The following is a 27,742-nucleotide window of genomic DNA, read 5'->3' on the forward strand; positions in this document are numbered from 1 at the left end:
CCAGGACTTATTCAGATCCCAGATGCATTGTCGGTATAAATAAATGTTTCACAGATTAATCCTCACAATTATACACTATAAAAGAACATTAAAGTTTAAACATGGGACTGGTAACATCTGGGAAAAAGACCACTTGCTATGGTGGTGGTAAGAACTGTCTTAAGGAAGTGACGTGTACAGGATTAATTCCCAGAGATTATTATTTACATAATTGTGCAAAGAATTACAATCAAGTGGGACTGAGAGGCAGCATGGAATTCAGAATATAAATTTAGATTCTAACCTTGCACCAACCAAGTGAAAACTTAGCCAAATTCTAACATATATCAGCACTCTGAGGTACTGCTGTGAGGAGCTACTGGCTTTCTAAAAGGCGAGTTCTCCCACGCTTCAGAGTACTCCCTCAGATGAAAATGCCCTCCTGCTCCTTATTAGAGAGGCCAAGGAGCTCTTACTCATTCCCTAAGACATAGGCCTAATGTCAACTCCTCTGCATTTCCTGTCCTAATTCTGCTTCTGACTGCACCTTATATAGACTGTGCCCATTATATGGTACAATGACCAGGGAAGCAAGATAGCAGAGTGGTGAAACATGAAGGTTCTCAAATCCAAGGGCCTGGGCTGGAGGCCAGCTTTGCCTCTGACTGCCTGTAGACCCTCTAAGTTACACAGGTCTTTTATGCTTTGGTTTCCCTACTCAGAAAATAAGACAGAATACCAAATCATAAGGGTAAAACATATGCTATCTAAACACAAATGCTCTTGCTATTAATATTCTCCTTCTATTTTTTTTTCTCCTTTACCAGTCCTTGAGCCACTAGAATACAAGCATGCTATGCTTACTCATATAAAAAAAAAAATCTGTTAATAATACCTGCCATGGCTGAGTGCAGTGGTTCAAGCCTGTAATCCTAGCATTTTGGGAGGCCAAGGTGGGAGGATCACTTGTGGCCAGGAGTTAGAGACAAGCCTGAACAACATAGCTGGCCCTATCCCTACATCTGTTTTCTACAAAAAACAGAAAAATTAACTGGGTGTGGTGGTTGCAATCCTGTAGTCCCAGCTGCCTGGGAAGTAGAAACAGGAAGTTCACTTGAGCCCAGGAGTTTAAAGTTTGAGGTTGCAGTGATCTGTGAACATGATACTGCTCTCTAGACAGGGCAACAGAATAAGAACTGGTCTCTGAAAAAAAAACCCAAAGTAATAGTAATACTGCTCTAGAGACTGCAGAGTGTTATTTAATATATATGATTAATTCCCAGATCAAAGTGGCATTAAAGAGTTTCAAATGCTACACCAATGTAATGTGACAAAGTTATTGTTATTACATATCATTAGGATATCAGAGAACAGATAGCTATGGGTTAGAACGAAGTCATATGATAAATCTCCAAAATTTTTATGAAAGAAAAAATGTGCGATTTGTGGTATATAATAAAAATCTGTTGGTGATGGAATTCTAATTTCCTCTAGTATCAGATGATATAAAAGTTGTGACCAATATCTTCAGACAAGCTCCATCTTGTTGCCTTTCAATCTCCTTTTTCATGTCACCTTTTCTACTCCCCAGCACATGTCGGTGCTACATCTTCTATATCTACGACCATCAAGGTAGGTATTTAAAGCCTGAAGTGCCTCAGTCAAGTCCAACTGCCCCAGTATCTTTTACCCTAAACTCCTTTACCTTCTGGGTTCTGAAAAAGAACACAGATTTAGCCTTCAAAACATCCAAATAGTAATTATAGATATACAGGCTAACTCCTCGTCTCAGTAAGATTTCTAGATGGAAATCACTTTGACCAAATTCACATTAAATTAAAAATGAACACTATATGATAGAAATCTGCTTTTAAGAAAAATCTTTATGGAGACATAAAGTTCTAATGATAGCTATGAATTTTCTCAAAAACATGCATATGTGCATATTCCCATGAAATTTTATACATAATTTTACAGCAACCATCAACTCCAAACAGGGATTCCAGTAAGAACTCCACTCTCACTGGTGACAGAACTTTTGGAAGTACGAGGGAGCTGCTCAGAGGGGAGCTCAGACCTTCTTAGCTACCTCTTAAATCATACCATTTTGAGAGGTGCCTAACCCACAAAAACATACAATTGTCTCTGCCTTTTATTGATTACTATAGCATTTCATGGGATTATAGTGAAGGTCTTTGTTATGTCCAACCAATTACTTTTTCCACTTTTCCAATCCTACTCAGCCCTCTTTCAAAGGGTAAGTAACTGCATCAGCATCTCAGTAATAATAGTTCCCATACTGAAATATAACCCTCAAAGGCCGTATTTTCGTTCCTTTCAATCATTTAGAGGGAACAGCTAAGACTCAGTGTTAGCTGTGTCTACCCCCTGGTCAAAGATACCACAATTGCAATGGGAGCAAAACATAGGGGGAAGAAAGGCACTGTGAAAAGAACACTATTAAATAACTGCAAAAGAATTCCTTCTAGAATACAGACTCTGCTTTATAGAACCTAAGACCATTTTAACAAAAGACATTTACTGGGAAATGTCTATGAAACCCTGTAAAGAAATATTTGCAGAGCTGCGCCAGCATTACAATTTCAATGATAAATGATCTAAGCCCTAAAGTTACTCTTTCCTTCTACCTTGAGATGTTTTAAAGTACCCACGGCAAAGTGGCCCAATATTTATTTCCATGGTTGTCTAAGTCCCTTTTGATACCCCTGACCCCTTCATCATCTCCTCAAAAATAAAAGAAAAAAAGATGAATAAAATTTAAAAAGTTACTTGGTATCCCCAATTCAATTTATAAAGAAAACCAGGTTAAAAAAAAGTAACAACATTTGAGGAAAATTATTTTCTAAAAACATGTTTATATAATATTGTGAAATAAAGGAATTTGTAAAAATAGAAATGATTCTTTTTTAATTATAATAATAATGAAAATAGTAGAGGAACCAAAGAGTCTAGAATGAAAATTAATGGCACTATTTTTTAAAATAAGAGAATAGGAATAGATTCCATGTAAGTCAGGGTTTTTTAAGCCCCTCATTCCATTTAGCTTGGAAAGACAAGGAGAAAGAGAAGATAAAGCTACACATTTAAAACTGACAAAGGGCAGTACTTCTATGCAATTTATAATTAATCTGTGGGACCATATGTCAGTAGAATTTATTGAGAAAAATAGTTTAGTGCTATTTTATAAGGGTAAGATGTTAAAAGTATTGCTATTGAAGTTACACTAGCTAAGAAAATATTATAAGAGCTATTAATCATCAAGATTCAGGTTATAAGTTGGCTAGCAGCTGAAGTCAAGGAGAAAAAAAGTGCAGAAGTGGCCAGGTGAATTGTGGGTGTTTTGTATTTTTCTCTAGGGATTTCACTTAAGTCATTGCTAATGAAAAAAATACTAAATACAATTCTATTTCAGCCTAAAATTTATTTAGTATTAGATCTATCTAGGCACACTATTTCTTTTTTTTTTTTTATTTTTTTATTGAATCATAGCTGTATACATTGATATGATCATGGGGCATCATAGGCACCCTATTTCAATAAGCATCCTACACAACCCTTCAAAACACTCCTCCTCTGCATTACAAGAATGAACGTTTTCCTTCACCTCTTCCATGCAATTATCTACATGTGTATACCACGTAAATACTTCAATTAGTAAGTTTAAAGTTTAAAATGTACTGATATCTAAGTTTTATCCTCAGAAATTCAAATTTATTTGGTCTGGTGCTGCCTGGACATAGGACTTTTGAAACTTCCACAAAATTCTAAAACGTAGCTGGGGTTGAACGCCCAGTACCAAAGGCAATAGAACCACCTCAAAATATGCAAAATGATTCCCCTCTCTTGAGGCTAATATCTTCTAAAATCTAGATGAATATGACCTACATAAGAAAGGATTTCTATCTCTTTTTATATACTATGTAAATTATTTGATTACTTCTCCATTACTCATTGGATTATTATTTTTTCTATCACAAAGGTCAACAACAGATAATGAGACCTCAGATGTAAAACTGAGTTTTAATTCCTGTTATATAGTATTAAAATTATTTTACAATGCATATAACTATTTTTTTCCATATGGACAATTATGAAAAGATTTTTTACACCAAGCCTATCTTATTATGTTGGAAAAATGACCTTTTGTTGTTTTAAAGAATATAAAGAACACCAACTTCCAACAAGAGTCAGGACACAGTATTATAGATTGAAATATGATCTATAATTATAAGTCCTTGTTTTTTATATTAGATGCATGGATATTTGAAAAAAGCAAGCTTATGTTTCCATATCTTCTAAATCAGGGTATAAGATCTTTTACAGCTACTCATGCCAGTATGTATTAAGAGGAAGTAAAATAGGCAATACAACAGAGATATAAGACCTAGAATCAAAATATCACAGCATGTAAAGTAACTTAAGTCACTTTGATCAAATTCATAGGAACACAAGAATTCTTTCTAAACAAGCCATCACATGGTGTTTTTGCTGAAATGACTTCCACTGTGCCAAAAGAAAGGGCCATAAAGAACTGTCTACAAGTTCTAACAACTCTATCTGTAATGGTTCTGGAGCACAGAAAGATACACAAGTTACCCCCACTCAAGCCTGTTTCCAGAGGTATTCTAAATTCCTTCTTGACTGTGCTCAACAATCCCAGAATGGCCCTATAGCCCTCTGCTTTATAGAAATAAGTGCCACAGCAATGACCTCATTCCCATGTAAACACAAGCTCTAAAGCCTGGCAGACCAAAGTTGACTTACGGTATCACCATTCATTTGAAATGCGACTGTAGGCAAATTACTTAACTTTATCTTCTCATATACAAATTTTGGTTATCATACCTAACACATAAGGTTGTATGAATTAAATAAGATATGTAATGAATTTTACAGCACCTCCCTTACAGTATAAACTTATTTCTAACATTAACATTAAAAGGACAAAAAGTCCATTTTCCTGATTTTATAGGCATTACCAAGCTAGATGTACCAGACTGAGGGCAGGGCTGAAGGGCAGGGAGCGGCCACCATCACTGGGAGCTCTCCTTGGTGCTGGTTTCAGACCCAGGGCCCTGTTAATGTGTGTTCCAAACATTCCTCACACAAACCACATTCCAATGTTTGGTTCTTGATTTAGTAACATGTTTTTGCTACCTTGTGTTCCTAACCTTAATTTCTGTTTGCTTCCCTTGGATGTTGATTTGTTTACTTACCCAAATGAAAACCCAACCTGACACCTGCTTCCTTTGCTAGACATTTTTTGAATTGAAGTTTTGAACCTAAATAAAGTTATAATTTTTTCATATCTAGCCCAACCAGTGATGATTACTAAAGAATGGTCAGTGACCTTTTCCTACACAATTTTCTTAGGAAAACAAGTACAGGTGGGGCAGTAATTAAAATCATTCAGAAATTTTGAGAAGAAATTTTAAGAGGATTACAAAAACATCTCAGAAAAGTAAAAGCTAAGTCTTGGTGCTAGAAAGTATGGCAAAGGTGTGAGCACTACTTCTCCAATGCAAAAGGAGGGCATTATTAATATAGCAAGGAATTCTTTCTAAATCCTGAATATGTGGGCAGGGCCTGTGGCTCAAAGGAGTAGGGTGCCGGTCCCATATACCAGAGGTGGTGGTCCCGGCCCCGGCCCCAGCCAAAAAAAAAAAACTGTAAATCCTGAATATGGCCTTAGAATCCTGGACAAGCTCCAAAGAGCCATTAAGAGCAAAAAATGGCATGCAAACAGAAACCTTTCAATCATCCCGGAGTTAGTGTAAACGTGTGGGTTTTTAAAAAGAGAGCTTTTCTTTTCTTCTTAAGTCGCAATTAGAACATTGTTAGAGCATACGTTGATAGTCTGAAGAGGCTAGAAGCACCCTTACATTTCAGTTACGTAGAAAGCAAGTACATGTTTATTAAAGAATCAGAGCTTTCTCTTGTAAGATTGGAGGTGTTAGCCTCGTGTTCTGGATAAATTCCAACTTAGGTAATTACATTCTGCTTACCTCACCCCCCTAGCAATTTTTTCAAGTGAATCCAGTATTATTCTTCACTTCCTTCCCTAACCTGCTGTGTAGTGTTGTGATGAGCTGTTAAACAGCTGCCATGCTTCACTCTACAATGGTGAGTATGCTTCACTGTATAATTTGTAACCATTCTCAGTGTACTTTGGAATCTTTCAGGATAAAAGCTTTACCCTCAAATGTAAGATATCATCATCATTTTAAAGACATACAGTACAACTGCTTATTTCAGTTAAATTCAGCATAACATATTTAGAAAATACCTTATTTCATGAAAAACCATAAAACTAGGTTAAAATACCCATGAAACATGCTACAAAGATTGTATGAAAAGGTATTTAAAGAAAGCAAACTATTTATCAACTATGAATATTCTGCCAAAGAAAGGAATAGTAGGAAGAACAAATGCTTAAGACATTTTTATTTGAAAATACATCTGCCTTCATCAGATGGTAAAAATTCCCAATGTCACCCAAGAAAAACAGTGAAGAGAAAAATTGAACATTAAGTCAATGGAAAATGGAAGAATGCCAACATGTATGGAGAAAGAGATCAAGGATAAATACAATTTTTAACATTTTCTTATTTTTCGTAAGGATAGCCAGAAAATTATACAAATTCATTTTCTTGGAGACATGTAATTTTTACTTTAGATTGCCTGAGGACACCTGTAGACAGGATCATAATTTTGGCAATACTAAAAATGGTGCAACCAGGAGAGGCTACTGGAGGTATATGGACCTTCCACAGATTGTCCTATGGAAGGGAGTCTTTTGGTCAGTGGTTTTCAACCTTGGCTTCACAGTGAAATAACATGGTAACATTAAAAAGATATCAATACTTGGTTCCAAACCCAGAGTGTCTGACTTAACTGACTGGACACACCTTAAAAAAAAAAAAAAAAAAAAAAGATTATGATGTGTACCCAACATAGAAAACCATTTAGGCTATATTTTACTAATGTAGTTATAGCTGTAGTTTGGACTTTATTGAAGGGGAAAAAACAATCACAATGTTAGAGGGAATATATGTCATCACACAGTTAGTCCTCCCATTACATCTCGGTGTATTATTGGAAACTGTAACCTTATTTAAGTGAAACAATACATAACAAAACATTTTTTTCCTTATCAACTTTATAATGAAACAACATTGAACAAAATGATGTTATTTGAGGACCTGCAGTACATTCGCTTAAAGTCACAGTTTCTAAGAACGCACTGGTGATACGATATGTCAGGACTTACTGTACTTTATTAAGACAAACCACACAACTAGATCCCAAAGACATGTTAGAGTGATTCTTTATTGACACAGAGGAAAAAGGCTTTAGCAACTCAAGATTCTATCTGAAGGGCCGAATTCTAACACAATCTTTCTTATAGTAAAAAGATGGATGTCTGAATCAGAACCAATAATTACGTATGTAAAATGTTTTTGAATTTAGTTATCTCTACAAATATTATCTGCATTACAGATTTATCTACAGTAACTTAAAAAATCTTATACTAACTTTTTCCTGCCAAATATGCCTGAAACATCCTGTGTTCAGAAAATACACAATAATCCATCACTATATCAATGTTTACTTGTCACCTACCTCTAGGCAGAAGTACTGTACCCTCAACCAACCTGCACATTCAGGAGATTAAAAAAAAAATACATCCAAGTATTTGCAAAAACATGTTTTCAATCACAGCCAAGTATTCAGCCGTTACATATAAGGATGTGAGTAGCTGATTCTCTGTCTAGAAAGTATGATATAGCTCCACAGACTTTTCTTGATTACAACAGACTTGTTCCACAGTGCTAATCCTGAAAAATAGCCATCAAATAAAAACACAACAAAAATAGACAAGCGAATAAAAAGTAAACAAAACAGAGCAGGGGAAACATACCCGACAACAGGAAAGCAACAGGAAAGCATATTGGACATTCAAGTACCATAAAAGAAGTGACTAGGACTTATGTTGCAAAAAGTTATTAAAGAGAATACAGTTAGTCTCAAGAGAAGACACACACACACACAACTGAACATTACAGTAGTATCTGGATTATACATACAAGAGAAAATTAAGTATTATATACATTAGTACTCCCTCAAAACATCAGAAATTGAGATAGCAACATAGAAAGGTCAGTTTCTGTGGGAGGCAATTACAGTTAATAAAGTGTAACAGAATAGTAGGCATGACCTCACACAGGAGAAGGGCAGGGAATAAATCCCATACACTACGTGAAACCCTCTTCCTATGTTCTCTCTCCTGTAATCCTCACTTGACTCCTTTGACTTCATGTTAGGGAGAGAAGGGTTTGAACAGGTGACATAATTTGACCAAGATGCAAATCTAGAGAGTGGCTAAGCCAACAATGGAACCCAGGTCTGACTTCCAAGTTTATGTTCTTCCCTGGACCACACTTCCTCCTATAACACACAAAACTCTCTCCTCTAGCTCCCACACACTGTGCTGTCCTCTAAACTAACCAGAACATCAGGCCACCCCTAGTGATCTCTGTCAGCTACCTAAATGTGACTCAGGGATAAAAAGAAGGATTCTCCTGATACCCACAGGACCAGGTGGAACAGGCACACCACCAAACTCACAGTGCCATGAAAATTTTAAATGGATTCTAGAGATAGGCATGGAAGGAAAGCTTAAGAATTTTTTTTATTCACAAAGGATAAACAATTTCTACTTGTAAATAAAAAGCAGAAGAAATTTAATGGTCGTGTGTAATACTGGTTCAGGATTTGCGACACTAAGTCCCAGAAAAGGGAGTTGAGAAAATAACTTTCAGGTTGTGAGTTTCAAATGTGGGAAACTCCTATTCCTCTCTTAGAACAGGTTTTATATGAGTAGTCTGGTGTTTACTAGAAGAACCAAATATGTCATAAGCAAGCAGAGTTGGTTGAGTCAAGTGCATTTTCACTTCAAAATGAGTTCTAGATCAGAGAATTAGATATTTTCAGTGAAAAACAGTCACAAGTTGTGATACAATTGAAATAGTTTAGGTTTTTCTAAGAAACTTCTAAGAAGCATTATCCATTCCTGAAAAAATTGATCTCTTATGTCAATGCTGATTAATACTGTCCTACTGATTGCTAATACAATGAACAACTACGGTTGCATATTTCTAACAATCTTATGAGGTTTTTCACCTGGTTTCAAAATTCTGATTCGGCTGTTATGCTCTAATCACCTCGAGTAAAAACCTCTCTACTGAAACTTTTCCCAGCTGTAAGATGCAGACGGTGGATGATAAGATTTCTAATTGTAATTCTATTCTTTTTTTTTTTTTTTGTAGCTTTTGGCCGGGGCTGGGTCTGAACCTGCCACCTTCGGCATATGGGGCCGGTGCCCTACTCCGTTGAGCCACAGGTGCTGCCCAGTTAAAAAAAAAAAAAAAAATCAACTGTCTAAAATTGAAAACAAAATGAATTTGTCTACTGTGAAAATATGGGTGATATTTTCCCCCTGATTTTACTGTTTCAGTGGCCAATATAATAATTTCCAAAACCTTATAAATTATTTTGAGTCCACTTATTCCTTTAGTCTTTTGTTTCAAACAGACTTTATCATTGAATCCTGGATATTTCACTGTCCCTTTGTCTTTTACGTCCTTTCAAATCCATTCCTACAGCCTGAGACCGAAGCTTCCTCTGCAATTAGTGAAAAATACGTATAATATGCACTTCAGTCTTCGATTTTATTAACTAAGTTCTGTTACCATAAAAATGAAATGCGGTGGCTTTGAATAAACCCACCCTCTCTGTGCAGAATCATGTGGTCTGCTCAGGGTGTCAACAAATGCTTAAAAAGCAGATGTGCGCTGGGTTTGAAGCAGAAAAATCAGCTCTAGACAAGTAAATGACTTGAGATGTAGGCCATTCTCATGAACTCAGAGTTAGAGAATCAAAACAGGAAGCACTGGACTAGGGACTGAATTTCAAATGAGGAATATATTTCCATGGATAATATGATAGAAACATATCACACAGAAGAGAAGATACACTACCTAACAAGCTATTTCTTCTCTTGATATCAACTAATTTTATGTGAACTTTTAGTGTGCGGTTAAGAAGAATATAAGAGAGGAACTAATATCATTTTCATTTTCTAGATGCTTAAGAAATAGGACCAAGATTTCAGCTTACAAAAACAAGCAAGAAAATACAGACTTAGTGAAAGAGGGGCGAGTATTTGTGCAAGTAGTGAACTTACCTTTAATTAAAGAAAATTATAACTAAATTTCCTACATTAACTTCTCACTGTTGTCTTCCCTTTTTATTTTGTTTCATTTTTGAAAGAGACAGGGTCTCTCTCTGTTACCCTGGAGTGCAGTGGCATGATTACAGGTCCCTGCAGCCTGGAACTCCTGGGCTCAAGCCTTTCTCCTGCCTTAGCCTCCAGAGTCGCTGGGACTACAGGCACATGACATCATTGCCTGGCTAATTTTTCTTTTCTTAAAATTTTTGTAGAGATTGTTTTTCACTATGTTGCCCGAGGGGGTGGGTCTCAAACTCCTGGGTTCAAGTGATCCTCCTGCCTGTGCCTCCTCAGATGCTAGAATGACTGGCCTGCGCCACTGTACCTGGCCTATTCATTTTTTTAAGCATCATCTTTAATATCACTGATGTATAAAATTGAAATCTTCTAAAACAAAATGATAATTACTTGAGAACTACTTTCATGGGAAACTTATTAATAAAAATAAATTTGTAAGCAACACTGAGTCAAATCTATTAAGAACAAAACCAACCCCACTTAAGGAAAGCTTATTATTTCTAATCACTCACAAAAATGAAAGAAAGTAATAAAATAATAATCATTGATTGAATGCTCACTCTACCTCAAGCACTTTACCAATTTTCTTACTTACAGTACCTCATTTAATTCCCATAACTACCCAGTGAAACTGAGATTACTACTACTACTTCACAAATGAGAAAAGAAAATGAGGTGGAAAAGGTCAAGCGGCTTTCTTAACATCAGCCAACTGGTTAGCAGAAGACATGGCCCTGAAACACAGCTTCTGTGACATGAAAACCGATGTTCTTAGCCACTATACCATGCTGCCCTGTCATCATGATTCTTGTGATTCATCTCAAGATTCTCTATCCAAAGAGACTGAAAGTGATTCAGTCCTTGAACTCTAAGAAGATAGAGAAGTAGTTCAATATACTCCTGCTTACCCAGAAATAAAACGGTTTAAAAGATCTCGTGGTTTTACAAATTTTGCACTTAATTTTTAAGAGACAATAACAAATGACAAGAAATAGTTATCTTGTATTTATTTGGAAAAAGTAATCTGAATGTATGAAATATGTCAAGGAAAGAGCAGATCCATGAAATGCAGATGAACACAACAAACCACCCTGTGTTCTAAACATTAACACTGAGTGAGGCAAAAGAGGACACTTGCTGCTGGCCAGTCCATCTCAATGAGCCAACTCATCTTTGTACTAACAGATCTATTTCTCAATTTTAACAGAACAGATATTCTCCACGCCACAGTAATCAACACGCCACAACCATCCTGACACTCCTCCGTCAACTCGCCAAGTCTGCAGCCAGCGTACCTATGTGTATTTCCTCCTTTTCATCTACACGCCAGTTCCCCTGTCCACGTCCATAGCGTATTCAAGTAGTTTTTTCACATGTTTCTCTGCTTCCTCTTTCCTTTCCCATCAACATTCTACTTACTGATACCAAATTCCCCATTTTATAACAGTGGCTTCCACATGATCATATGCCAAAGTCCACATTCCTCAGCCTTACCTCCCATCCCTAGTCCTACCACCGCTTCGTATAACTGAGTCAAAGGTAAGGATCATCCACTGCCACAACTCTGTGCACTTCTTCTCTCTTCATAACGTGCCTTCTCACTCACTCGAGCCCACCCTCCTTTCCCCAATAGCAAGAAGTAGCGAGGCAGTAATGACCCATATTAAAGTCAAACAGCTTAGGTCAGTATGTGATTTCAGGCAAGCTTAACCTTATGAACCTTAGTTTTCTCACTTGCAAATTAAGGATAATAGTACCAAGTGCCGACCCTGTAGGAGTTTGGTAAAGATAAGAAAATAATACATATGAAGTGTATTCCCAGAAAAGGCCCAAAGTTTAGTCAGTCTTCAATGCCAGCTCAAATCCATAAAAGCACACAGTTTTTTTGTATCCTGTACTTAAAGTCACCTGGGTATGACTATTATTCCCTCCAAAGTCTTATTAAGGACCCTGTCTTATTTATCCTTATTCCTTATAATATCTTGTAATTATCACACAAACAGCAAGCTTTTAATAGATATTGGGTGAACAACAGCACATATAAAATTTCAAAGAATTAAATTACTGTTTTGTGTATTTTATTGCATCTAATTACTTTGAGGCATATTTTTAAAGAATTTTCTATGTAATAAAGTCTTTTATCTGGAATTGACCCATCCTGGGTAAGAGATTATTCTGATAGCTTACTGTTAAATAGAACATTACAAATTGTATATATTTTATTGGAAAACTTTCTAGAGCATTTCCTAGCATTCTTTAATAGAACACTGAACAATTAAAATTACTTCTATACAGACCACTCATCATCATTTACCACCAGCACAGAGTGTATACATATTGCAGATGCTGGGGAGAGGTGGACAGTGGCACATGTGATTTTCCCTGTCATGTGACACATACTCACACTACTAAATTATGCCATTTGGCTGCTGTCATGTGGATTGGTACAATACAAAACAATCTCTGCCTTTTATTTACTTATTTCAATTACTGGTGAACTTTAGATCCTCAGCTATTCTGTGTGTATAGAATATTACTAGAGTTTTCAGAACTTTGTTCTTCCTTACTTTTGAGGTTAGAATGATGTTGAATGGGTAAGCTTGTCAAAAAGCTTATCAATAGACAACAAAAATGCTGACAAGGGTATTAATAAAACCACCAAAATTTTATGAAAACTTGAGTTGTAGGCACTGTTCTCAATTAGCCCATTGCAATAATCTCAATCCTCACGATAAACCTAAGATGTGGTACTATTTCAATTTTCATTTTACAAATCGGGAAACTGAAGCTCTGAGAGGTTTAGTGATTTGCTCTGGGTTGAACAGTGATAGTAATTGGTAGAAGCAAACTGGAATTCCTGTCTACCATACTGTTCACTCATACTCATTCATCATTACAGAAAATTGAATAATTAGAATAAGTAACTTTAGAAAAGATAAACAAAGTTTAGTCCTTCAAACATTAACATAATATACTTGAAATCTTTCTAACGTGCATTGCACCCCTCATTTCATGAACAGAGTATATGACATACACTTTGTTCTGATCTTGATGGCCCTACACTGACTATCAGTCATTGAGCTATGAAGCTCAATGATGCCCTCTGAGCCTGGTGAGGGGAAGAGTCCAGGGAGACTGCTTGCTGATTCTCCTCAACTGAGGTTTGTTCCTGGAATGTCATTCATCCCAATTTGGTTGTCACCCTGCCCCATGACTCCCTTAGGGCTAGTGTGCCTAGCCACGTATGTGCCCTAATTTATAATTACTGTTCTACACTGTGTGTTGCCTTTGCTTTTTACCTCCCAGATTTCCTAAGACAGGACGTAAGAAAAAAATGGACATAAAATCCATGATTTAAAATCAAGTAAATGTTCTCTATACTGAGGAGAAAAGGGGCCGATTATCCTACAGCAATTGGTGTTGCTGCTGAATTCAGAGGACTTCTTGGTGGTATAACTGCTAAATTGAAAATAGTGGAAATCTAACTATTGTAATGAGACATTAACACAGATGTTAAATTCATTTTTTTAGAAAAGAATGAAAGAATATACTGTAAGGTGTATTTTGAGTAAACAAGAGTTTGTCTCCGTACCTTCAGAACAACAAAGCATCTATATTTACATCAGAGAATACATAAATGTTGACAACCAAACTGTCTCTTGTCTTAACAAGGATAGTCAAGTGGAAGACAGTTATGACCTAAAGCACCACGAAAAATTTAGAATAGATATAAAGGAGATTTCTTAACAATGAATGTTGTCAAACATTAGAATCACTTATCAAAAGGGTTTTTTTAATATAGTGATTCTATAATTTTTTAAATGACTTTCAAAGAAATACAGTTCTGCACTCATTTTGAAGAACAAAAAAATTGTTAGCAAATATGGTTATGTTTAAATTTAAGCAAAATTTTTCTTCTACTTTAGGTGTAGATTAATATTCAAGAAGACAGTACCCAATTCATTATTTCATAGAGCAAAGGCAGTAGTTTTACTAATAATATGTCTAACACTAATACTTTCTCAAAATAGCTGAGAAACATAACCACACGAGGCAAGAAGATTAAGGTGTTTTTCTGACAGCCCCCCCTACCACCACCACCACCATGCTCACTTCTTGATGGCAGAAAGTAAAAAGTTTTCGATGGGGAGCCATGGGGGCTGCCTTCTGTCCTATCAATCTACAAATTCTCAAATTACAGATCTGCTGTTGTTTTCTGACACATCTGCTTTGCAATGTAAAATAGTGTTTTCTTTAATAAGAATTCTTCAAAAAGCCCTTAGGCTCCACGCCTTTGTTTGCACAGCCTGGGAGTTTTCATTTAAAGTTTTCACACTGTTTTTAAAATTCCCTATTTTTGTTTCTAAATTAGTTAGGCAAAGTCCATAAACCTCTGTTCGGGCTCCACATTTTAGCTACATAGAAATAACAGAGAGAAAAGTATCTCAAGAATGGAAGAAAAAGTATCCAATGTACTCAGCCCTACTATGAAACTAATTTATAGCTTTCATATGAAAGCTATAACCCAGTTATAACCTAAAAATATGGGGAAGGGGGAGAGGGAAGGGAGGGGAGGGGAGAGGAGAGGATGGGTGGAGGGAGGATGATTGGTGCCACCACACCTACGGTGCATCTTACAAGGGTACATGTGAAACTTAGTAAATGTAGAATATAAATGTCTTAACACAATAACTAAGAAAATGCCAGGAAGGCTAAGTTAACCAGTGTGATGATAATATGTCAAATGGTATATAAAACCAGCGTATGGTGCCCCATGATTGCATTAATGTACACAGCTATGATTTAATAATAAAAATAAATAAATAAATAATGAGATTATCCCAAATGACCAACATCTTTTTTTTCCTTTCTCCTTTGCTGACACAAATGTAGAAATTAGGAAAGCAGAGATGCTCTTTACAGAATCCCTATTCCAGGGATGTAAAATCTACTATGACTCAAGGAAATCCACTTTTATTTTGTTTGCTCCGTGGCCACTCTGACCATCCAATATGATGGAAAATAGGAACAGACAGTAAAATAATGACAGAAATTTATGAAATTTTGTCCTAATGATCACAGCAAGGTTGATAACTGGATGTTCTCTGTGGCAACTAAAGTGGACCTAAAACCCAGATAAAGCATATATTACTCAATTTGAAGTACCCTGGCTTTAATTTGCTCAAAGTCTAAACATAAACTACTAAGGATATAGCATCCATTCATTTCTTCATTAAAAAAGAAATAAGTGGGTGATTTTTTTAAAGTCTCTATAGGAAACATATACATGATCTTGTCACATTAATTACGTACAACCATAATGACGAAATTTAAACTCAATGTTTAAAAACTTACATTTTTTTCACAATGTAATGGGACAGAAAAGGCAGGCAAATGAAAAATATATACAGCTATCAGCCTGACAGTCCGAGGGCTTGTCTCTCTTCACCTTTAGTCCAAGTGAATATTATGTGAAGATGATATCCACTTTTATGCATTCTATTCATAACTTGCTGATGGAATTCCTTGAAAAGACATGATCCTTTTCTAGGATAAAGGACACTACTTTGTAATGTGTTATATTTCTACAATACATTCTTATGTACTCCAATTTGTTGAAAGTGGAGACAATCTATAACAGTTATATGAAGATCATGGATACTCCTTCAGTACGGAATCTTGTAGGGAGAAGATGGGAGAAGTCTGGGGCTGTGCAGATGCAGCCTGCCCCATCCTACTCTCTGATGTGATGGGCTGAGTTTCATGCTATAGACTGAGTTGTAAGGCAAAAGAGTTTGGCTAAAGGAGACATAACTAGAAACAAACAAACAGAAGGTCTTCTTACATGTGAAACCACAGTCTGAGCCTATAGTTGTTTCTTTGAAATACTGCTTTAATTCTATTTCTTTAAGCCCATTTTCAATTTTTCTATCAAAATTCTTTCTTAAAATCTCTTAGTCCTCTTAAGTGTCTTATTGTTCAGAACTCCAACCTTTTAAAAGTCAGCTGAGGATGAATCTTTTCTTCCATAACGTTACCATGATTTGCTTACTTTCATTCAACTTTTCTGTCACTTCTCTTTTATAAATCATTTATTATTCTCTAGTCAAAGTCAAAAGCTAGGGACCAGAGCTGCTCTCTGTGGGAGACATAATATTGCAAGACTGTCAAGAGTTTGGGTTCTAAAAAAGTACTTGATTTCTGGTTCTGCCTTTACTATCTGTATGTGTGACCAAAGGAAAACGTTACTCAGAATCTCTATGCTTGAGTTTCTCCAACTGTAAATGAGAGCTATCTTTAAGAGTTGTTGTAAAGGGAGGCGCCTGTGGCTCAGTGAGTAGGGCGCCGGCCCCATATGCCAAGGGTGGCGGGTTCAAACCCAGCCCCGGCCAAACGGCAACAAAAAAATAGCCGGGCGTTGTGGCGGGCGCCTGTAGTCCCAGCTGCTCGGGAGGCTGAGGCAAGAGAATCGCGTAACCCCAAGAGTTAGAGGTTGCTGTGAGCCGTGTGACGCCATGGCACTCTACCCGAGGGTGGTACAGTGAGACTCTGTCTCTACAAAAAAAAAAAAAAAAAAAAGAGTTGTTGTAAAGATAAAATACTAAAGTATATATATTATGTTCAGTACAATGCAGGGCACAAAGAATCAAAAAGGGTTCGCTACTAAGGTTCGCTCTACTTTCTAAAGATGACATTGTCAGAAAGATGGCTTAATTTTCTTAAGATAGAGATTTGCACAAAGGTTTGGATATTTAAAATTCCCCTACTTCGCTAGGCCTTACCTTTATGACAGTTACATGATCTAGACAGGAAAATACTGGCTTCCCTTAGCATCTAACTCAGTAGGCTGCAGGATTCCTTCATTTTTTTTTTAATCTCTATTTCATAGTCATTATGGAGTTACATGAGTAATTTACCTTCTTAAAACCCATAGTAAAACTGCCTTAACTTTTTAATCTAATCTATATCCTTTAACACAGAATACTGTTCTTCTATAATATATTCCACTATGAAGTCTCATTTCACCAAGTCTTGGGATCATATTTGTCTTCTGGTATTATTATTGCAAACTCTGCTTTGTTAATCACTAATCATCTGATAAGCCTGGAATACTTCTGTACCTAAATACTGAAGTCTATACCCCAGCAGAAGATGGAGATTTGGTCAGTGGCAAAGCTCTCATCCAAGAGATCCAAAAATGAAGCTTACTGAAATGTCACCTGAAGTTTAAGAATATTATAACTGCACAAGAAAGGCCTTAGACATGCATTGTCTTCCCTTCGGTGACAATGGCTCATACACATTTCAGAGTAAGTTATAACCTCAACACCTCCATTTGCTGTCATTAATTTCCGCCAAAAGTAGATTATACATTTGCCTACACTCTTAAAATGAAATTTACCAGTTACCATTTAATCTCTCTTAATAAATCACAGTCATCCTTTTGATGTACAAGCTGTACAATCATGGAGAAATGTCTGCAGGGGCTATTTGATGTGCAGAGTTGCCTGCCCTGCCTTAGAATGGCTCCAGGCTGCTATGTTTTTTCACTTCCCATATATTTTTTTCAAAATAGTTTATCTCTCTCTTCCCTTGTTGTCAAGCTGTCAGTCAGCTGTCACTTTCTACTGCTGTCAGTAGCCTGCCTTTATCACACCCCCAATTTGATGCTGCTAATCTGTTGTCAGCTAAAAAATCAGATAATCAAGACCTCTGAAATTGCATTTACAATAAGTGCTAGGCTAAGCACTGGATGGAGATTTAAAGATATGAGTTCTAGTTCTCGCTCAGCCTATATCTAGCTGTGTGATTGCTGTAAGACACACAACTTTTCTGTACCTTTATCCATAAAATGAGGAGTAGTGTGTACATGTGGATGTGCGCGTGTGAGTGAGGGAGAAAAAGAGACACAGAGAGATGTCTCACCCAGATTTAGACTCTAAGGTTTCTCTAGCTATCAGAGAAAAACATGAAACTTTTCATACTTAACAGAATGTAGGGTGGAGTGCCACTTAATTGCCAAATTCAAGGACGCATTTTAGTCATCACACTTAACCCCACTGCTCTGAATTCACCACTAATTATCTCCTTAAAATGCTCTTCCCTTTATTCCACAAGATAATTATTTCATTGTTGATCTCCTAATTCTGATTTTGTCTTCTCATTTCAATCTTGCACTCTTTCTCCACCAATCCCTTAGGTGTCAAGAGTGCCAAAGTTGTTCCACTGTTAAAAGGTCAGGATAATGATGAGAAATCAGCAAAGGAGCCTGAGAAGCAGCAACTTGTGTGAAAATTAGAAGGTTTGTGTCTTGAAAGCCAACTGGAAAATGTGGCATAGTATGCCAAATATTGCTATTATGTTAAGCAAGATGAGTATTGAGGATTGACCACAGGATTGATTTAGAGGCATGGAAGGTGACCTTCCCCAAAAGAGTTTCAATAGAATAGCTTCACAGAAGAACAGTAGGAATGAAATTAATGCAACAAGTATAAACAACTCTCTCAAGATGTTTTCCTGTTAAGAGGAGACAAATGAAGCAGTAAGAGAAGAAAGAAGTGGAATCAAAAAAGAATTTATTTAAAGATATAATAAATAAAAAGCATTTTTGTATACTAACAGAAGAAGAGTAAATAGGAATGGATTTCTGAAAGAAGAAAACTGACGTATAATAGAAATGGAAAAATTGCTGGAACAATAGTCCTTGAGAATATTTAAGAAAAATGGGTTCTAGAAAGAAGTGGACCTGGGGTCTTAGATAGGTGCAAAGCTAGTTTATCCACAGTCACAGCTGTGAAAATGGAGAATATGTACCCAGAAGAACATACTGGGTAGATTCAGTGCTCTTCTGAATCCTTCTATGAACTCAGAATGAAGACTGGTATTGGAGGGTTCTAAAAAAGAAAAAGGCATCATTGATTATCTGGAAGAGGAGAAATGCGGACATTTGCCCAGCAGCTCAACGGGCCCATCTAAATTTAGGCGGCGTCAACTTAGAACATACTAATGAGTATGGCTGGATGTTTTTTCTTATCATGTTCAGTGTCATAAATGTAGGTAGGGAGTAGATGAACAAATGAATTTAACCAGGCCAGGAGTTTTGCCAATCAAATATGAAATAAGAGGTGTAAAAGATTCATGGCATATGTAAGAAAGTGCATATAATGACGAACCAGGGCAGTTACAGTGGACAAAGATGGAGGAAATGAGACGAGAGTGAGAGTAAGAAGTACCTCAATCAACAGATGCTAGGTCTAGGGAGGCAAAGCAATTATTTGACTCAGAATGATTAATAAATAAACCAACTTCTTTATTTATATTAGACTGACTCTATGGCACAGTAGTTCTCTATTTTCATGTCAGGAGAGGGAGATGGTCCTTGATATTCAGGTGGCAGTAAATGTGCTAGGTTATATTTAATAAATTAATGAGGATGGGAAATTAACAAGATAAAATAATGTCTTATTGAGGGGAATATTATATGCTAGGCATTGGTGTACATTATTTCATTTAATCACCGTATCATCTCTGTGAGGTGATATGGTCAAAATAATAATAACTATTAAAGAATCTAAACTCAGGATCATTCCACTGGCTCAGGTCACAGAGCTAGTAAGTGGAAGTCAAGATTCAAATACATGCATATGTCACTACAGTATTTAAGAACTTCCCCATCCCCAAATATCCAATACATACAATGAAATATTGTCAAAGGAATTGCTACTATTTTTCCAGTCCTTGGGAGTAAGGCAGGGGCTGGGTAAGGAGGGCAAGAGGTAGCAGCAGGTACCACAAGTCCAATATTACTGAATGCTTAAGTGATGAGCATACTCTGAGTTTTAACAGATTACCAACTCTATACACTCTTACCTATCTTGTTGGAAATATGGCTTTTCCCCATTACTGATTAACATACATTATATCATATAGCACACTGTATTTGTAATTTAACTATACCTTCTGTTTTGTTTTTACTTAAGTTCATGTCTACCATGACCAAATAATATTTGTATAGGGAGAAAGATATAAGCATTCAGAAGTTTTTTAATCACTTTGGTTATTTTGCCTCTGGAATTACTAAATATTTTTCAGAATCTCAACAAAATAATACTCTTTAAAAACTGCAGGCATTAGAAAGACTGTCATTCATGGAAATAATCACTTATACTCTATGAGTTTGAGTTGTATAAAGCAAATTACCATTTGAAAAAATTCAAATAACACTCTGGGCTAAGACTTAGCTTATGAATATTATCTTGGCCACAATATTTCTTAACCTTCTTCTACTGAGCTAATTCCTTTATTGTAATATGGTCCAAATTAATAAACTATTTAATTGCCACAGGTATCTTAAACATATGATGTAGGAATATATCGTAAGCACATGAATTTTAAAACATGTTACTTATTTGGAATTCTATAGTAGTAATAACTAACATGGGCCATAACCATATATTTGTTTTAAGATGTACATTTTGCCCACATAAAAAACTTACGTCAAAAAATAAGGTTCATATTTTTAGAAATTCAGATATACAACTAAGTTCTAGTTGCTCGTTGACTTAAATGTATCGAATACATTTTCCAAAAGTTTAAATCTTGTCATCACAGATAAGAAAACTGTATGTCTATAAATGTTTTTTATGTATAATACACATACATATATCTGAAGATTGATCTGATATTAGTTCCACTTAGCTTTATATTTTTCAAAGCAACCAAACATCATTAAATGTTTTCTACAAATGACCTATAAAGATAGAAAGCTCGAGCAGTGAACAAAAATTTGAATCAAAAGTCACAGGGCCTAAATTAGAATCCAGTTTGTGACACTGACAGAGTTGAGTGCAAGCCCGTCTACTCCAGGCCGCTGTTCTCTGCACTCCATAAAGTACGGACTGGGCAAGGTGGTCTAAAGTTTAGGACTCAACTAACTTGATTTGGTATTAACTATTAATGAGTAAGACGGCTGAGGAAATCAGCATCGAAGTGCAGAGAGGAGGCCTACTGTCCCACAGCTATACCCGGGCGAATTTAGTATGTGTGGAACATGAAGACTAATGCTGGACTCCTGCACAGTGTGTGGATATTAAATAACTCCCTGCCTTCCTTTCAGAGACAAGGAACAAACACCCATCTCTGAACTCCTTTAAGGACGCAGTCAGATTAAAAAACAGCAGCATCCCCAACTAGTGTAAGTCCCACTGAAGTAAACTTCCTATTCACAAGGGACAAATATTCCTGGTGGTAGTAAAAACAGTTTTGCTAGGTTTAATCAAAAGTGAAAAGGAATTCCAGAATGCTTCCTTTGAGCCACATCAACCATTGCTAATTCAGAGTAGGCCTGGTAACAAGGGTAATACAAAACGTACTTAGTAACTGAGAAAGGGAAGCAGCAATTAAATACATTGGCAACCCACTATAGAAGACTTAACTCTTTATTAAGATACTAAAAAATGAAAGAAGGGTAAAATTAGAAGAAAATAGCACAAGAAAAGAAAGTAATCCAAGCAGCCACACGGATTTACAGTTACTATTATACACATAGAGAAACCATTGGGCATAAGCTGAATACAAAAGGTTGAGAAATATGCTTGACAATGACTTCTTTAACAAAACAACAAACAACTAAACAAAACAGTAAGTGTTAAGCCAAGGCAGCTTTCTTTGGCAAACAAATGAACAAGAGAAAAGAAAGGAAGGAATCAAAATCTGAACTAACTATCCAGTGATAGGCTGTTATTTAAAATCTTTGCAAATCACGACATGGTGAGGTAGAGCACATTTCTCTATTTAACCATGCTTATGCTGAAAAGTTAAAATTGGCAAGAACACCACCAGTTTCCATACATTAGAGGGGTAGTTTATGACACAATATTGAGAATAGAGTCAAAGATACTGACCTGCTCACATCAGGAAACCTGATGGGAAAGTAAATAACTTGGCACTTGGGTCTGATGATGCTTTCCAGATCCTTAGGTCTGTGATCAGGAATCAGCTTCATAAATTTTCCAATGGAAGTAAGAAATGACTCCATATTAAAACTGGAGTTGAAAACCACCACATCAGCAACCAGGCTGCGAACGGAAAGGATAAATGCAAATGATGAGCCCAAACCCATTCAGAGTAATTTTTTTTTTTGCGCTCAATTTTTTTTTTTTTTTATTGTTGGGGATTCATTGAGGGTACAATAAGCCAGGTTACATTGATTGCAATTGTTAGGCAAAGTCCCTCTTGCAATCATGTCTTGCCCCCATAAAGTGTGACACACACCAAGGCCCCACCCTCCTCCCTCTGTCCTAAACCTCAGACCTCTATGTATTAATCAATGTACAGTACACCTTAGGTTTGCAAGGAACTCTTCTCTTCCCATCAGTGTTCATTTTAATGCCTGTAACAGACAAGTTAAATGCAATATATACCAGTCTCCAGCTTATAATGGCTTGATATAAGATTTTTTTCACCATTCAATGGTGTGAGAGCAACATGCATTCAGTAGAAACCATGCTATGAATTGGGAACTTTGATTTTTCCCAGGCTAGTGATGCACAGTACACTCTTCTCTCGTGATGCTGGGCAGCCGCAGTGAGCTGCAGCTTCTAGTCAGCCACAGATCACCAGGGTAAACAACTAATCTCCTTGTGTTGCCCGATGATTTTGCCTACCTGGAGGCTAATTTAAGTGTTTTCAGCATGTTTAAAATAGGCTATGCTAAGCTCTGAGATTAGGTAGGTTAGTTGTATTAAATGAATTTCGACTAAACATTTTCAACTAATGATGGGTTTGGCACTGTCAAATTTCAGCCCATCAGGACACAGGGATACAGTCAGGCACTGTCAGGATATAGCCCCATCATAAGGTGAGGAACATCTGTGTACAAGATTAGATAGAGAAAGCAGTTGGTTTTATCTCACCCTAAAAATGTAGATCAGTAACAAAGAAAGAGAAGATATGTAAGTTCCATAAGACTCCAAAACCCAATAGAATAAGTACAGCTTATAGAATACGAATACTATAAGAAATTTTCAGTTTAAATCATATTTGCAGAGATAGCTGAATTTACTATGACAGTATTAATACACATCGAAATGAAAAACCGACAAAAGGAGCATTAATATGCCCCTCCTTGGCCAAATAACATGTATTTTCTTTTATTGATACCTAATGCAAATTTGGTGGGGGTGGGGAGTGATTATAACGTGGATAATACAAAGGAAAGTCACAGAAGTGCTGACACAACACCAAGCGATAAGGAAGTCAATATAATAATATACCAAAAGTTGAAGAATGTTTCACAGCTAAGTCTGTTTTCACCATATGTCACACACAGTAATAGCGACCCCAGGTCATAATATACAGCTATGACATGTGTTCATAAGTCAGAGGGTGAGTGAAACCTCTATTTAAGGTGAGTCTTATGTCAGTCATCTTTAAAGTCCTTACTGCCACATGGTCAAGAAAGAAATCTGACAATGCCAAAAAAGCAGAAGTCAGCAAGAAAACTAAAGAAACATTTGAGGAAGCAGGAGTCATACTTTTCAAAGAGAATCTGAACAGGACTGTTTTCTGACACTCTTATTTTTCCTTTGGACAACTGTGAACCCTTTTTTCCCATTAAGAAGCCAACTGATGATGAAGTCCACCTCTCTCTCTCTAAGCCTGTCTATACGTTTATCCTCTGGAGAAGAGCAATGCTGAAAAATCATGTGCAAGCTTTTATATTCTCATTCCCTGAGGAAAACTGATCTTTTATGAAAGACAGGAGGGACAGAGAGTTAAAATTTTTTAGATATCTACCCTACAGCACATGTAACCCAACCACATACATTCTTAAAAATCCAGTCTATACTGGATTACAGATCCAAGATAATTTTAGAGAAATATTTTTTGATGCTTTTCCTCCCTGATATAAGTGGGCATCATTTCCATTAACTTTAAAGCCATCCATAAAGGGAAAAATAGGCTTAATCTTTTTTCCCAGTGACTTCTCAGGAGTAATAAACATGTTATCTAAGGAAAAGACTGTTGTTGATTCAAGAAATCAAAAGAATATTACAAATGTTTTCCATATTGATAAAGCACAAAATGATTTTATTTTCATTTTAAAAACATATTCCCCTTCTCTGTTTCAATATAAAACAAAGTATCTTAGTTTTATTGTGAAATTTTAAAATGGTTGCTTTTTTATGAGACATTCGACGTGAAGCAGTTCTAGTCTATTTTGATAGCACTGTTACTTCACAAGTGACACGGCTTGTAAAAATGATTGTAGGAAAACATTTACAAAATGCTCAAAACACTGAGTTATTATTGTATAGCTGTTTTAATGTGTCAACTAAACTGTGGAAGAGTTACTAGGAACATCCCAGGAAGAGGTAGGGGCCTGTTTAAATGTCTCCGATTGCTGGTAACTCTTAATAAAGGTTTAAGTAAAATGCACCAAATCATTGCCAAACAGATTCTGTTTGACTATTAAGAGCTATGTGACCAGGATCCAATAGTAAAGCCATTTCAGAGTTGTTATTAACTTCTTTCATTAACTAAACTTCAAGAGATACACTTTGTTGAAGTAACAATGGAAAAGGACCATCACCTTTGAAATGTCGTGGTATTTTAAAGCTGTGCCATTTGAAAAGATTCAATAAAAGAAAAAAAAAATACATTTTCCATAGCTTTCTCTATCTTACAAACAACCAAAAAAAAAAAAGGTGGGTGGGGAGAGAAAACCTCTTATTCCATTAGATTTTAAATTTTGTCTATTTCTCTGTAAATTTCTATTTTGATTTTTATCTGATCTGAGTACAGTATGATAGATGTTTGTAAATAAGAGTTGACTAACTGCTCTTTCTGAAAGTACGCCCAATAAACAATAGATCATGGAATCAAAGAGCAAAGGTTCCTTCCAACCCTTAAATTCTATTTTGAATGTTGTGAAAAATACAGCTAGATAATTAGTTCAACATATAATTGTAAATAGACTGTTACAGACATGTATGTTATAAAAGGATTAGCTGTGTCTATATTGCTGAAACACAAGTAATTACTATGGTAGAAGATGTGTTTTAATATGTGCACCTACCTTAAAGTATTTTTTTTAAATATACAGTAGGTCTCCAGGTTTAAAAACTATTGCTAAAGAAAAAGGTGGCAAAGGTCTAATATAATGATACAATCTATACCTACCATGAAAGAATTTGGTTGTATCCATATTGGAAATCCCTCTCCTGACATTTCTTGACAGGATATACCAATTGGTTCTCATGGAAGTACAGAATCTTTTTCAATTTCCCAAGGTCAGGCCGAAGGGCAGCCAGTTCGGTCAGGTTAAGCACTGAGCTTGCAAAGAGGATCCTAGGAAACAAGCAGATTAGGGTTTACTGTCCCTGGAATGCTTGAAGGGGTCATCCTTTGCTCTTCTTCACTCCACTTTCCTCTTCCCACCCAAAGAAAAACATATCCCCTATAGGGACACATCAATAGTTGAGCCTTAATACCATGTAGCAGCATTCTAAGTTTTGATCTCTTAAAAAGCAGCTGCTTAGAACTATAAAAGCCCCGGATCTCACTGGTCTTCTCAGCTGAGTTACTGAGAAATGCAAAAAAAAAAAAAAAAGGAAAAAAGCTGAATGGATTTTATTGAAAAAGGCAAGAAAAGCTCTGTCTGAAGGACAAATGGAACAAAGATAAGGCTGACTGGGGAATACTTTGCTTGCCAGTTTCATTACACTTTACTTCTTTATGCAACCAACTACTGAAATTCAATATATGAGCAGCAATGGCACAGGCTCATGTTATGACATAAACTCTTTTGATTTACGCAACAGACATATCTAGTGTGGTCTCTTGGCATGTTTTCTCACCCTCCCCCCACTTTTAAAGTATCCTATACTACCTGTATATATTTTTTAATCTTTTCTTCTCCATTACTGACTGCTAATGACACCAGATATACAATCTGTAAAATCCCTTACATAAAGCACAAATATAAAAATTTAATAAGAAGCTAATTCTTTGTCTTCAGAGGGGAAAAAAGAAACTGAAACTTTACCTATCCATTTTTATAAATGAAGTGATTATTTACTCTTTCATTCTGCAAATATTTACTAAATGCCTATTATGCACTAGTGTCTAAATGAGTAAGACAGCCCAACAGGATAAACACTGCCTATGACAGAGACACATACGAAGTACCAGCTAGAGGAACAAACAGAATAATTGTCTCGGACAACCTGAAAAATGCTTCCTTAACAAGGTGCTTACTACATATGGGTACAAAATAGAGACGAAGTATATTTCTGAGCAGCTGAGAACATTTAGATGGCACAATTTTGATAAAACACCAACTTCATAACATAATATATACACATAGCATCATTTGACCCTTATGGCTTTAATGCCCATTCTAAAAAATGAAGTTCAAGAAGGTTAAGAGTTTTTTCAAGGATCACATTGGTAGAAGGTGGCAGACTGCCGATCTTCTAAGCTCAAAGTGCTTTTCATTACACCACAGATACGAATTGGTTGTAGACCACTTACACTGCAAATGCATTTTTCTGTACTTAAATAAAAATACCATCCTTGTTATTACAATGATTACAGCTACTATAAATCCTCCCTTGCTGACAATCCAAATGGCTAACTTCAGGTGTTTATATGATCTGCAGCACTAGCCTTTCATATAAGAAGAATGATTACATAATAACTACATATATCATAAATAGGAATTCAAGTGTCTTCTTCATGGGCTACAAGAGGCACACAAGACCAAAAGGCAGCAGTCCTTCTGTAAACCCACATGGTCATATTAATGTTATGTCTTATCTCTGTAAAGTCACAAAAACTTATCAAAGACATGTATTTATTTTTCTTTTTTTTATTAGTATTAGATCATATCTGTGTACATTAATGCGATCATGGGGCACCATGCACTGGTTTTATAAACAGTTCGACACATTTTCATCACGCTGGTTAACATAGCATTCCCGGCATTTTCTTAGTTATTGTGTTAAGACAATCATATTCTGCATTCACTAAGTTTCACATGTATAAAAGCATCTATCTAGACTCAAATAATACATGGAGAAAAATTACGTTCAGATAATGCTCTGTTTTGTCCGAAGATGTGTGGTCCCTGACCCCTGGGCCACAGATCTGGGCCACAAACCTGTAGTGGTCTGTGGCCTGTTAGGAACCTTGCCACACAGCATCACAGCCTGAGCCCTGACTCCTGTCCTCCCCACCCCTGCCCATGGAAAAACTGTCTTTTATGAAACCAGTCCTTGACGCCAAAGCTCCTGGTCAGTGATCTGTTAGGAACCGGACTACATAGCAGCAGGTGAGCACAGGTGAGCGCACAGGTGAGCACAGGTGAGCCCATGAAGCTTCATCTTTCTTTACAGCTGCCTCCCGTCACTGGCATCACCCCAGAGCTCT

General features: G+C 36.3%; 1 protein-coding gene across 1 annotated transcript in view; it reads right to left on the reverse strand.

The window, feature by feature from the left end:
* Window positions 1–27,742, reverse strand: part of GTDC1 (glycosyltransferase like domain containing 1) — a 444,137-nt gene that overhangs the window by 203,611 nt on the left and 212,784 nt on the right. The window contains 2 exon segments of the mRNA XM_053596486.1: window positions 22,213–22,386; window positions 25,493–25,660. Coding sequence (XP_053452461.1) covers window positions 22,213–22,386; window positions 25,493–25,660 — 342 coding nt within the window.

This window comes from Nycticebus coucang, chromosome 7 (assembly GCF_027406575.1).
Source record: "Nycticebus coucang isolate mNycCou1 chromosome 7, mNycCou1.pri, whole genome shotgun sequence".
Classification (NCBI taxonomy): Eukaryota; Metazoa; Chordata; class Mammalia; order Primates; family Lorisidae; genus Nycticebus; species Nycticebus coucang.